This window comes from Eptesicus fuscus, chromosome 2, assembly GCF_027574615.1.
Source record: "Eptesicus fuscus isolate TK198812 chromosome 2, DD_ASM_mEF_20220401, whole genome shotgun sequence".
NCBI classification, from domain to species: Eukaryota; Metazoa; Chordata; class Mammalia; order Chiroptera; family Vespertilionidae; genus Eptesicus; species Eptesicus fuscus.
Window position 1 is genome coordinate 16,629,368 of NC_072474.1, and position 13,065 is coordinate 16,642,432.

Sequence of the window (13,065 nt, forward strand, 5' to 3'; positions counted from 1 at the left end):
GGAGGGCAGTTGGGAGGCACCAGGCCTGCAAGGGAGGGCAGTTGAGAGGGACCAGGCCTGCAAAGGAGGGCAGTTGGGTCAATCAACCCTGCAGGGGAGGGCAGTTAGGGGTGACCAGGCTGGCAGAGGAGGGAAGTTGGGGGCAAACAGGCTAGCAGGAGAGCAGTTAGGCATCAATCAGGCTGGCAGGGGAGTGGTTAGGGGGTGATCAGGCTGGCAGGCAGAAGCGGTTAGGGGCAATCAGGAAGGCAGGCAGGTGAGCAGTTGGGAGCCAGCAGTCCTGGATTGTGAGAGGGATGTCCGACTGCCCATTTAGACCCGATCCCTTGAGGGGTCCCAGATTGGAGAGGGTGTAGGCCTGGCTTAGGGACCCCCTTGCGTCCCCCCTGCATGAATTTCGTGCACTGGGCCTCTAGTTATCCTACCTAATAAAACAGTAATATGCAAATTGACTGTACCTTCGCTACACCCATAAGCCACGCCCACCGGCCAATCAGGAGCAAATATACACATTAAACCAGCAAAGATGGCGGGGGGAGGGGGCAGCACCCACTGCCGGTGGGATCCAAGCCATGATGGTGGACTGGGGGTTAGCACTGGCAGCCGGCTGACCAGGTCCCGGATAGGGGCTTCGAGTCAGCCGCCACCAGCAGCGGCTGACTCGAAGCCCCTATCAGGGATCACGGACCAGGGCAGGTGGCGTGGGTTAGTGCCCGCAGCCGCCTGCCCAAGTCCAGCATCACGGATCACGGACCAGGGCAGACGTCGTGGGTTAGCGCCCGTAGCAGCCTGCCCAGGTCCGCCATCACGGATCACGGTCCAGGGCAGGTGGCGTGGGTTAGCGCCCTCAGCCACCTGCCCAGGTCCGTCATCATGGATCGCGGACCTGGGCAGGCGGCGTGATCATGGATCACGGACCAGGGCAGGCGGCATGGGTTAGCGCCTGCAGCCGCCTGACCAGGTCCCCGATAGGGACTTGGAGTCTAGTATAACAAAAAGAATATTCAGCAAAAGCAGGAGACAAGGTTTCATAAGTTCTCCCCCAGGTCACCACTGTTCTCTTATACATTTTAATTATCCCAGACTTTGCCTGATGGGATTTGATTTGAATTATGCCTGATAGAGATTACATGGCATGAATTGTAGGCTCATTCTTTTTGTGGTTGCCTGACTGAGAAAGACCTTGGAATGAGAGAAGGCACTTTTATTTTCCTTTTTCATTCTATAGAGACTGAGGAATAACAGTTATATGAAGTTAGTGAGAGAATGAAAGTCTCATGCTGTATTTTTCTGTAAGTTTTATCATGTGGACTATCAAAAACTTGGTGGGATCCTTTTCAAGAGATGTTACAAAAATTATGTTGGAATTAACATTCAAGAGTAAAAGGAGAGAAGAGAGTGGTGGGTAAAGGAAAGAACTTTGTCCTAGAAACCAAATAAAAGCCACATAAACCTTCAGATTCTTACTCATTGTGCTTTGGAGGTATTAAAGGATAATTTTTTAAAAAGGTAAAATCATGACTCATAATCTGTATAGATAAAAGGCTAAGTGATCGACATTTGTCCATCCGTCCGACCAACCGGTACATATGACGCACACTGGAAATTTAAAAATAAACTTTGACTCGCACACTTGCCATACATATAAAGCTCTCGCTGGTGCTAATTTGAATGTTGCATTTGGTGGGAAAGTTCTTTTCAGAGGGGATTTTTGTGTTGCCATGCTATACGATTGGCCATAGTACAAATAAGTTTAAAGTACTGTAGTGTTTGGGGATGTTTCAGACAGTTGTCTCTTAAAACAAATATGAGATCAGAGGATTCTGCTTATAGTGAATGGTTAGTAAAACTTGGAGATGGCAAACTTGATAGCAGTTTTCATTTAGGAACGGATATTATTGAAATTCCCCATGAAATGATTTTTAATGGATCTATTATTAAAGCCACCTTTGGAAATAGTATATCTACAGATAATATTAAAAATATATCTAAACGTGCAATTCTTTGTTGAAAAAATGAGCATGTTCAAAAATTAAATGAAGAAATTTTGATATACTTGATGGAGATTTTCACACCTATTTGAGTGATTATTCCATTGATTCAACAGATGATGCTGAAAAGGAAAATTTTCCTATTGAATTTCTTAATAGTATTACTCCTTCTGGAATGCTGTGTCATAAATTAAAATTGAAAGTGGGTGCAATCATCATGCTATAGAGAAATCTTAATAGTAAATGGGGTCTTTGTAATTGTACCAGATTTATTATCAAAAGATTGTGACCTAACATTATCAAAGCTGAAATATTAACAGGATCTGCAGAGGGAGAGATTGTTCTGATTCCAAGAATTGATTTGTCCCCTTCTGACACTGGCCACCCATTTAAATTAATTCGAAGATAGTTTCCCATTATGCCAGCATTTGTGATGACTATTAATAAATCACAAGGACAAACTCTAGACAGAGTAGGAATATTCCTACCTGAACCCGTTTTTGAACATGGTCAGTTATATGTTGCTTTCTCTCTCTCTCTTTTTTTTTTAAATTATTTTTTAAAACAATATAATATTGATTTATCCTATATAAAGGATAAATCAATATTATATTGATTTTTTTACAGAGAAGAAGGGAGAGGGATAGAGAGTTAGAAACATCGATGAGAGAGAAACTTCGATCAGCTGCCTTCTGCACACCTCGTACAGGGGATGTGCCCGCAACCAAGGTACATGCCCTTGACCGGAATCGAACCTGGGACCTTTCAGTCCACAGGGCGACGCTCTATCCACTGAGCCAAACCAGTTATGGCTGTTGCTTTCTCTTGAGTTCAAAGAGCATGTTACGTTAAAGTTAAAGTTGTAAATACTTTATCTCAAGGGAAATTAGTCAAGCACTCTGAAAGTGTTTTTACTCTTAATGTGGTATACAGGGAGATATTAGAATAAGTTTAATCACTTTATCAGTCATTATTTGCATCAATGTTGTTTTTATATTTCGAGTTTGTTGTTATATCATTTGTTATTGTTTAGTTATTAATAAAATTATGTATTATTTTCATATACATTGTACTCATTTCCTTTTATCTCTCACACTTTTACTATAGAGAAAGGGCAAATAGCAATATTAAAATATTTCATCTAATTAATTCCCTTTCAATGTGCATGAATTTCGTGCACTGGGCTACTAGTAGTATAATAAAATGAAGAAAAGATACAAGAAAGAAAAAAAAAACTATATCAAAGTGAAAGAAATAATTTAAATCACAACTAAATAATAGATAAAACAGACTGCCCGGAAGGATCTACATACACATTATTCTTAGGATTTCAATTCTATTTTGAAATATAAATAAAATGATTTTTCCTGGTAAAAAGTCACTGGGCAGCAGTTGGTCTAAGCTGGCATAGCGCTTACCCACATGCCAGACTGATAATGAGGTGTGTGATGGTGGCTCAGCCCCTCTGGGACACATCTTCCTTATGTAGATTCACATTAGAAACCAAGCATTGTTAGCATGGCTTGGTAGGTAACATCACAGCCTCTTTTGTGCCACTCTTTTGGTATCCTCATGCAAAATAATTAATTTGGGCTTTATTACAATAATAGGTATAATTAGCAGTCATTTTGTAGAATAAAGTATTGATGCCACAAGCCAATTTTCTGAAAGTTCCTCTAAAGCAGCATTTGCACCATTCATGTTTATAAATCAGGTAATTATACATCTGGCCACTTATGTGTATATGTAATGTGTAATTGATTTACATATGCAATTCAATTATCTTATATCAGTTAGCTTCTTGCTATCTTTACCCCCTTCCCTTCACTTTGTAAGTTCAGATAGATTAGATCTCTGAAATCCCATTATAATAAACTACCATTTATTCTTTTTTTCTCAAGCTATTTAGAGATATTTCCAATACCACACCTGATAATAAAATATAAGGACAAACCTCAAAGAAGCTGTTAAGTCTCTACTGATTCATTATATCAGGAAGCTGCTTCACTTTACTGGATGTTCCAAAACCATTTTAATCAATCTTTTCTGTCCTCTGAAAAGAACATCTAACTATGATCAGGAGTCTCAACTCTTACCTAATTCCACGTGATAATGAATGTCAGTATAGGATTTGATCATCATAGAAGACAATGACTGATCTCATTCAATATTTTTAAAGGCAAAGATTTATATCTTGTGTCCTTGCCCATGTAGGCCTACATTACAATGTCTAATCATCTGCCGATGATTCTACATGGAAAATAGTAAAGATGCAATAATTGAAAATGTTTTGAAGGATACAAAGACATGAAATTTTATTCAAGACTACACTAAGGATTTGCACCGCATTACATCTCAAATATACAAACACAAACATGAAGTAAGTCCTTTAAAATTCTCCATTAATTTAAGGCAAAATGGCTTAAACTCATAATTTACATTGCATTATTAGGTAACTAAGTTTTGCTTTGTTTTCATGTGTGATTTAACTAAAAACATAAAGCTATTTAAAAGTTAATTGAGAAGTACAAAATAATTCTGAAATCCTAATAATTTGCCTATTTCTAAAAAACACAGCTGGTTATTTAAAATTTTTAAACTTCTATATAATAATATAATACACAGTTTCAAATTTTGGAAAGGCTCTTGAAAATATTATTTTACAGTTTTGAAAGCCTCTATGGTTCAATTGAAGGTGGCAGATTAAACATATAAATTTATTTCCTCTCACTCATGAATCTCCGTTAAAATGCTAGTAAAGGAATAAAAAAGTATAAATCACAAGAAAATAGAGAACAGAAAAAGAGAGAGCAGCGGACAAGAGGTTCAATAAAATTTTTCAATGTGGAAATCAGATAACGAGTGGTAACTGATGTAGCAATGCAAAGGACGCCACAAACTAAAGTACTCGGTGAGCAGATTAGCCCAGACAGGACTGAGTCGCAGTGAAAGTGGAGGTGGAGTAGGAAGGAGCGATGCAGAACACAAGGAGTTCTTTGGAAGTCTCTAATCAAAACACTTGACCCCTCTTAACCCACATACAAGCTATCCACATCCAGAGCCTGCCTGGTACTCCTCACACACTCACCCAGCAAGAGACCGGAGGTTTTGTTCCCTACAGAGGGCCGGACTGAAGAGACTCAAGATGTGATGACATCACTACAGCAGATTATGAGAGTAAGGCGCATACCATTCATTACATGATGTACAAAACAGAGAAATCAAGTTGGAACATGGAGGTGAAGAGACCCAGAAAACAATGGATTCTACCCAGGTGAGCAGCAGAGAGATATATCAGAGGTGAGATGCATGACAGACCTCCAGAATGGAGCAGGAAACCGGTTCCAGAAGTGCAAATAATAACCTTGCTAAAATGCAGAACATGGATTACTACATAAAAGAGCAGAGATGCTCAGTCATACATTTCCAGGTACATCAACCAACACATCAAAAGCACAGACCTGCTCAGGAGAAGGTGGCACCACTAAATGGGCAATACATTATTATTGCTTTACATTTTAGGCCTTTTGGTTCTACTTGCTTTTTCCTGTGTATTTATTTTGAAAAGGTAAAAAGTAATTAAGAAATTACAGTAAGTGAAAAATAGGATAATTTGATATGTGATATTTTTAATCATTTAAATATACAGAAAAAGGTAAAGGATATAATGTTAAGAATGGTTGTTAAGAATGGTTCTGATAGTTTCAAGTATTTTCTACAATTATCATCCATTATTTCTATAATCCTTTATAATTCATAATAAAAATATGATGTTGAGTAAGGAAACAATGTAATTTATAAAAGATTATTGTGCCACTGCAGGAAAACAAACAGAACATTCTGAAAGAAGAATAATCACATGCTAATAAAATCATAATGAACACAATAAACATATGATATTACAGTGGTCAATAAGGGTTTTACTAGCCATGATAACAACTTTAAAAAATTCTTAAATCACTTGAATAATGATATTCCATGAAAATTAGTAAGACCACATTCTCCTAGGACAGTTACCTGAGCAGGCACCTTCTAGAGCTCGGCATTAGAGAGAACTGTCCAAACTATTCTCAGGACATTAAAGGCAGAATCTACAGCTTTCCTTTGGCAACTAAGTCAGTATTCTACATCATTTCTGTTGTTGTTTTCCGCCCCCCCCCCCCCCCCCCGCCCGCAAATGTAAATACCTGGTTTTGTAATTTATGTCATTAGTATTCAACAAGGAGAAAAAAAAAAAAAAAAGAACCACAGCAGCTCACCATTTTTGCATAATGAAGCCTCACTTAAATTAATTTTCTCTTCTATCCTAGCACCTGGCACAGAGCCTCAATCATGTATTAGCTGAATAAAATATGGATGAATAAATAAATATTATAATGAAGTCCCCTTTAAGCTTGTTCTTCTGCCAGGAAAATAATCCTAGTTTATTTTAGGCTTTTATTGTGGAGATGTTCCTTTAATTTTTAAAAAAATATATATTTTATTGATTTTTTTACAGAGAAGAAGGGAGAGGGACAGAGAGTTAGAAACATCAATGAGAGAGAAACATCGATCACCTCCTTCTGGGGATGTGACCGGAATCGAACCTGGGACCTTTCAGTCCACAGGCTGACGCTCTATCCACTGAGCCAAACCGGTTAGGGCTGTTCCTTTAATTTTTAATAATCTTTGTGGCTTTTAATTTCCAATGTGTCTTAAGATGACAGGGCCTGCCCTAGCCAGTTTGACTCAGTAGACAGAGCATTGGCCCACAGACTGAAAGGTCCAGGTTTGATTCCGGGAAAGGGAACAGTTGCAGGCTGGCTCCCCAGCACTGGTCGGGATGCATGCGGGAGGCAACCAAGTGATGTGCCGCTCTCACATCGATGTTTCTCTTCTCTCTCTCTCTCTCTCTCTCTCTCTCTCTCTCTCTCTCTCTCTCCCTCTCTCTCTCTCTCTCCCTCCCTTCCACTCTCTCTAAAAATCAATAGAAAAATCCTTGGGTGAGGATTTAAAAAAAGATGAGCCAAAACTGGGCACAACATTCCACTGTGGATGTAACCAGTCAGGAACACAATAGAACTGCTTTGTGATATCGATGTTGCATAAACATGACGTCATTCCAAGACCACACTGCAAATTTCTACCCATAAAATAATGTTGAAACACTTACCTCAAGAACCAACCAAAGTTTATCTCCATTTATTTTGTCCTTCTTGAAGTACATCCCATAGAATTTGACCACATTAGGATGGTCAGAAAGAGTTTTTAAGATATTATACTCTGCTTCAATCTCTTCATCAATATCCTAGTTTCAAAAAATCATAGGAAGAGAACTGTGAGAAAAGCATGAATAACATCAAAGAAACATATTACAGAAACTGAACAGAGAATTTAATTTTGTCAAAGCAAAGTCATAATAGATTTATTGTGCTCAGCACTGTCCATTGAACTTTCTCGTTACATTGTTTAAAGAGAGAGTTTGGGATTTTCCCTTCTAATCAAATACATCTCCAATTATGTTAATTAAATTGAATTAAAAAGGGATTTAAAAAGGCTATTTTGGTATGCAATTAAAGAGAAGCATACATGGAGAACTATTGCAGATGATTTCCTTTACTTTGTAGTGTTAACTACATTTCAATGGCAAGGCCACTAATTTAAAATAAAAATTTTAGCTAGTTCATTTTATTTATTTGAAATACAGGATATTTATAAGCTATAAAACCCAGTCATACAATAAATTCCCACCTTTCCTAAAAAGTAAGATACAATAAATTCTTATCTTTCCAAAAAATTAAAATGCAGTTAAATTATATAAAATGGTGTATAGCCTTTAGTTAGCTAAAGACCCATTAAGAATAAGGAGAATTGGTTGCTATCCTGTCAATAAAAATTCAAAAGAGCCATTTACTAGTAGTCATGTTTCTAGAAAACCACATATACATAAAACAACTCATAGAGGAATAAATAAAAGAAAGCGTTCTAATACCGTTTTACAGTAATATTTAATGTCCACATTGTTTTAAGACAGATGATGGAATCACAGAACTGAAAAGAATTTTAAACCATAGCTCTAATATGAGAGGAAGACACTGAAGCTCAGAGAAGTTAGTCACAGAGCTGGTTAGTACAAGATCCAGGACTAGCCTGCAAGACCACTGCCTGCTACCTTCTGATCCTACTCATTCCATCCTTATTTTTGGAGAAAAATTTACTAGTTCAAAATCCATAATAATGAGACCCTTTTAATAAAAAAAGCCACCCTGTGAAATGCCTGGATGCATTTAAATTTATTTTATTTAGATTATAATCTCTTGGTTATAAATCTTTTTTATTTGACTTGTGACATGATGGATGAAGAGTAAATAATTCTTAGAAAATCACATAGGTACTATGACAAGAATAAAAGCAGCAAAATTTCATACTAGAGCTATGCAATCAATATGTTCCATTAAAGCAATACAACAAAGCATGATTTATTAGGTTAGTAGTATACCAAACATGACTATATTATGAAAGCCATCTGTTCTTCTCCATAAAGAAGTAGGGAATGGGAGACACTGATTATAGAATCAGACCATTGGATCTGTCTGGAATATTTTCTCTTGTCACCATGAACCCCGATCCCTAATTGCAAAGACTAGAGGAGAGAGGTACAGTCACTTTGGTACAGCTTAATTTGGGTCTCTCTTCCCTTAGTTTAAATGGTAAGAACTTTCCAATAGGGAAATGAGAAGACCTTCCACATCAGTTAAGACTAAGCATAGTGCTGCTCATTATTTTTCCTCATTATTACCTAGTTACTGGGGGTGGGGGGCGGGGCACAACCCACACTCTTCTTTACTCAAAATAATACGAAACACTATAGTCAGCATGAGTTTAGTAGAAATAAACTATCCCCCCCCCCCAAAAAAAAAAATCAATCTTAAGATGAACAGTGGCCCAGAGACCTTTTGTAGTGACCTCCAGTTTTGTTAGTGGGAGAGCTGGGAGGAGGACTGGGACTCTGATGTCCCCCACCACAAATCACATCATTTATATCAGGCTACATTCCCATCACATGTGCAAGAGTGATATAAATGGAGAAGCGGCTTTCAAGAGGAGTTTGGGGATTATGTGACCACTGAGCTCATTCCCACTCATCCATGTGCTATGGGAGAGCTACATATCTCCCAGTAGCTGAAAATGTTCCAAAAGAGCCAGCTCACATTCCCAGAAAACAGAATCTTGTCAATCTCCTCATGCTCTTCAGAGCAAAGAAAGACTTAGTAGGTTCCCTTATCACTACTGCTAATCCAGAAAAAGTAAAGGGAGATCCCATTTGGGCATTGCTTAAACAGACAGAACATGAAATTCAGTTCTTCACAAGGAACCTCAACCTGATTATAAATGAACACTGTTGAAACCATTTAAGCAAACCTGAAAATTAATTTCCCTTCTCTGAATGAAATTTAATGTTTTTCAATCCTCACCTGAGGATATGTGTTTTTATTGATTTGAGAGAGAGAGAGAGAGAGAGAGAGAGAGAGAGAGAGAGAGGAAGAAAAAAGGAAGGAAGGAAGGAAGGAAGGAAGGAAGGAAGGAAGGAAGGAAGGAAGGAAGGAAGGAAGGAAGGAAAGAAAGAAAGAAAGAAAGAAAGAAAGAAAGAAAGAAAGAAAGAAAGAAAGAAAGAAAGAAAGAAAGAAAGAAAGAGAGAAAGAGACAAAGAAAGAAAGAAAGATCCCTATAAGAGAGAAACATTGATCATTTGTCTCCTGCACACGAGAGAGAGAGAGAGAGAGAGAGAGAGAGAGAGAGAGAGAGAGAGAGAGAGAGGAAGAAAGAAAGGAAGGAAGGAAGGAAGGAAGGAAGGAAGGAAGGAAGGAAGGAAGGAAGGAAGGAAGGAAGAAAGAAGAAAGAAAGAAAGAAAGAAAGAAAGAAAGAAAGAAAGAAAGAAAGAAAGAAAGAAAGAAAGAAAGAAAGAAAGAAAGAAAGATCCCTATAAGAGAGAAGCATTGATCATTTGTCTCCTGCACACACCTGGACCAGAAATTAAACCTGCTACCTGGGTATATGCCCCACCAGGAATCAAACCCACGACCTTTCAGTGTACGGGAAGATGCTCCAAGAAACTGAGACACACTGGCCAGGACCGAAATTAAATTAAAAAAAAAATATATCCTGGCTTGGCTTAAGAAAAATTCCTCCTGCAGCCTAAATAAATGCAAGAAGAAAAGGAGATCTGGTCCTGATGACATGTGAGGACTACTTCTAAACCCATGGGTCTATTACTACAACTTTTTGAAATCTAAAGTAATATAAAATGAACTATTGAGCTGTTGTGAGCTGTATTTATTTGTATTATATATTTATTAATTTATCAAATATTTCTTCAGCCTTATCTTATATGTTAAGCATACAAACAAGGAAAATCTAACAATCAGACCTTTTTCCCCACATTTTCTTCAAATTGCAATAAATAAATCAAGATAAGGTTCTTACAGACTTTTTACAGACAAAAACAATGTTAATTACATGATAAAAACAATGTGACTTACATGAATCGGATCCAGAATTTTGACTGCTGCTTTTTGGCCGTTTTTCTTATTCAACACTTTAAAAACTTTCCCATAAGTTCCTTTGCCAATTGTTTCGGTGATTTCCCATGTATCAGAAGGATCAGGAAAGTTATCAAAGATGATTGTTTTTCCAATTAATGGCAGCATCTCAAAAGTTTAAATCACTGGAAAGAAAAAGTACAGAGTTTCATCTCCATTTGATTGGGATATTAAATAGCACACATAAACTCATGGGAAATTATCTAATATTTTCACTGATATGATGGAAAATATACATCAGTAACCAAATGTACTTAGAGTCAAGGAAAATTTTAATTTCAATTCTTTTTGCAAACAGATTCATATGAATTTAATAATGCTTTGTAAGCAAGGCTTGATTTCTATGTTTAATATAGTCCCATATTAATTACTGTTCATTCTTTTCAGGTTAAAATAAGAGGTCTATATTTAAATCATTTTATTTACTACTTTATACACAGGTGTGAAAAATTTTAGCATGCTTAGCGATGATAAAATTCAACTTCTTCATAAAGGCAAATCCTCACTTTAAACTTATCTTTTAACACTTCTCTATATAAAACCCAATAAGGGGTTCTTCCACATTGCTTTTAGGAATAAATTTCTTTAACATAACCTACCAGTTCCTTTAAAATATGGCTCTTGCTTAATTTTCTAACCTTGGGTATCTACACTTCTCTCATCTACACTAATAAAAGAGAAAGATGCAAATTGACCGTACCTCCGCTACGCCCACCAGCCAATCAGGAGTATGCAAATTAACCCGACAAAGATGGTGGGTTAATTTGCATATGCAGGCATCCAGCATCCTGGGTCCTGGGAACATCTTCGGGACCCAGGCTGCTCTGAGCCTGTAGGCCTGCGTGTGGCCCTGAGCTGCTGGGGTCCCAGAAGCCCCTGGCCACTCCTAGCCTACCAACCTTGGCGCAGATTGGCTGGGGCGGGGCAGCAGAGGCTTGAGCAGGTCCTGAGCAGAGGGGTGTTGGCTGTGCCCAAGCTGTGACACAGGCTTGATTGGAGCCGGGGGGCCCTGCCCAAGCTATGGCGGAGGCTTGAGCGGGGCCTGAGCGGAGCCTTGGGGGCCCTGCCCAAGCCACGGCAGAGGCTTGATCGGAGCTGGGGGGCCCTGCCAAAGCCGCAGCAGAGGCTTGAGCAGGCGGCGGGGGGGCAGGGGAGGGTGCCAGCCGGCTTGCCAGCAGTCCTGCCTCTGCGCATGAGCTGCAGAAGAAACACCTTCTCTGACTGCTCATTGGCTAAGCTCCCTGTATGCCAATGGTAATGTTCTTGGTAACTTGGGTAATAAGAATCCAAAAAGGTGATCTAGGGTTTTTCCACCACACTTCTGGAGGAAAAAACAAAGGTCCGCTACTGGAGGGCTAAGAAATGTCACATCCTGCCCTAGCGGGTTTGGCTCAGTGGATAATGCCTTGGCCTGCTGACCACAGGGTCCGGGTTCAATTTTGATCAAGGGCATGTACCTAGGTTGCAGGCTCCTCCCTGGCTGGGGCCCAGGTCAGGGCTCATGCAGGAGGCAACCAATCAAAGTGTCCCTCTCACACTGATGTTTCTCTCTGTCTTTCGCTCTCCCACACACTCTAAAAATCAGTGGAAACATACCCTCAGGTGAGGATAAAAAAAAGAAAGAAATGTCATATCCTATGAAAGACATCTTGAAAATGCCTAAAGAAAGTTGTCATTTTTTCTTGGTGAAGGGACTGGAGTCTGTGTTGATGAAAACACCTTGGGGGCTGCAGTGGCTGGCAGTGGCTGCAGCAGCAGGGTGATGTGGCTGGTGCTTTCCCCTGATCAGCCCGGTCGCCTCCTGCAGAGGGAAGCCAGACTGGGGCTTACGCACACTCCCCCCGGGGAGCAGGCCTAAGCCATCAGTAGGACATCCCCTGAGGGCTCCCAGTCTGTGAGAGGGGCCAGGCTGGGCTGAGGGGACAGCCCCCCTCCCAGTGCATGAATTTCGTGCACCAGACCCCTAGTCTATATTATAAAAGGCCAGTGGCCATAACGCCATAACAACCAAATGACCGGTCACCAGAAGGTGCATTGATGGGTCTTGCTGCACAGCAGGTTTCTGGGTCCTGCCGGCGGGGTGGGTTTCTGGGTCTTATGCGATTTCACATGCTGGACCTCTAGTATACCATAATACAGCCACCAAGGATCCTTCAGGTCATTTCTTTCTCGCTTGAGAATCTTAATATACACTATTTCCTCCCACATTCCCCCATCGTTTCTTCGCTAAATTCAAACTCCTATTTATCTTTCAGCTCTTGGCTTATATGTCACTTCCTCAAAATGTGACCACTCTCCATCCTATTTGGGTTGCATGACCCACCTCTGTACTCCAACAGCATGCTGCACCTACCTTTATCTGATAACTAGAGGCCTGGTGCACGAAAATTTGTGCACTCAGGGGGGTCCCTCAGCCCAGCCTGTGCCCTCTCGCAGTCTGGGACCTCTTGGTGTATGTCCGACTGACGGCTTAGGCCTGCTCTCTGGGGGGTCGG

The 13,065-nt window shown here is 39.7% G+C and overlaps 1 protein-coding gene across 1 annotated transcript in view; it reads right to left on the minus strand.

Moving 5' to 3' along the window:
- MYO3A (myosin IIIA) overlaps positions 1–10,678 on the minus strand; it is a 211,142-nt gene extending 200,464 nt beyond the window's left edge. Inside the window, exons 1-2 of the mRNA XM_008148896.3 lie at positions 10,511–10,678; positions 7,144–7,278 (exon numbers count right to left, since the gene is read on the minus strand). Coding sequence (XP_008147118.2) covers positions 7,144–7,278; positions 10,511–10,678 — 303 coding nt within the window. The remainder of the gene's footprint in view (positions 1–7,143; positions 7,279–10,510) is intronic.
- Between the last annotated feature and the right edge of the window lie 2,387 nt (positions 10,679–13,065).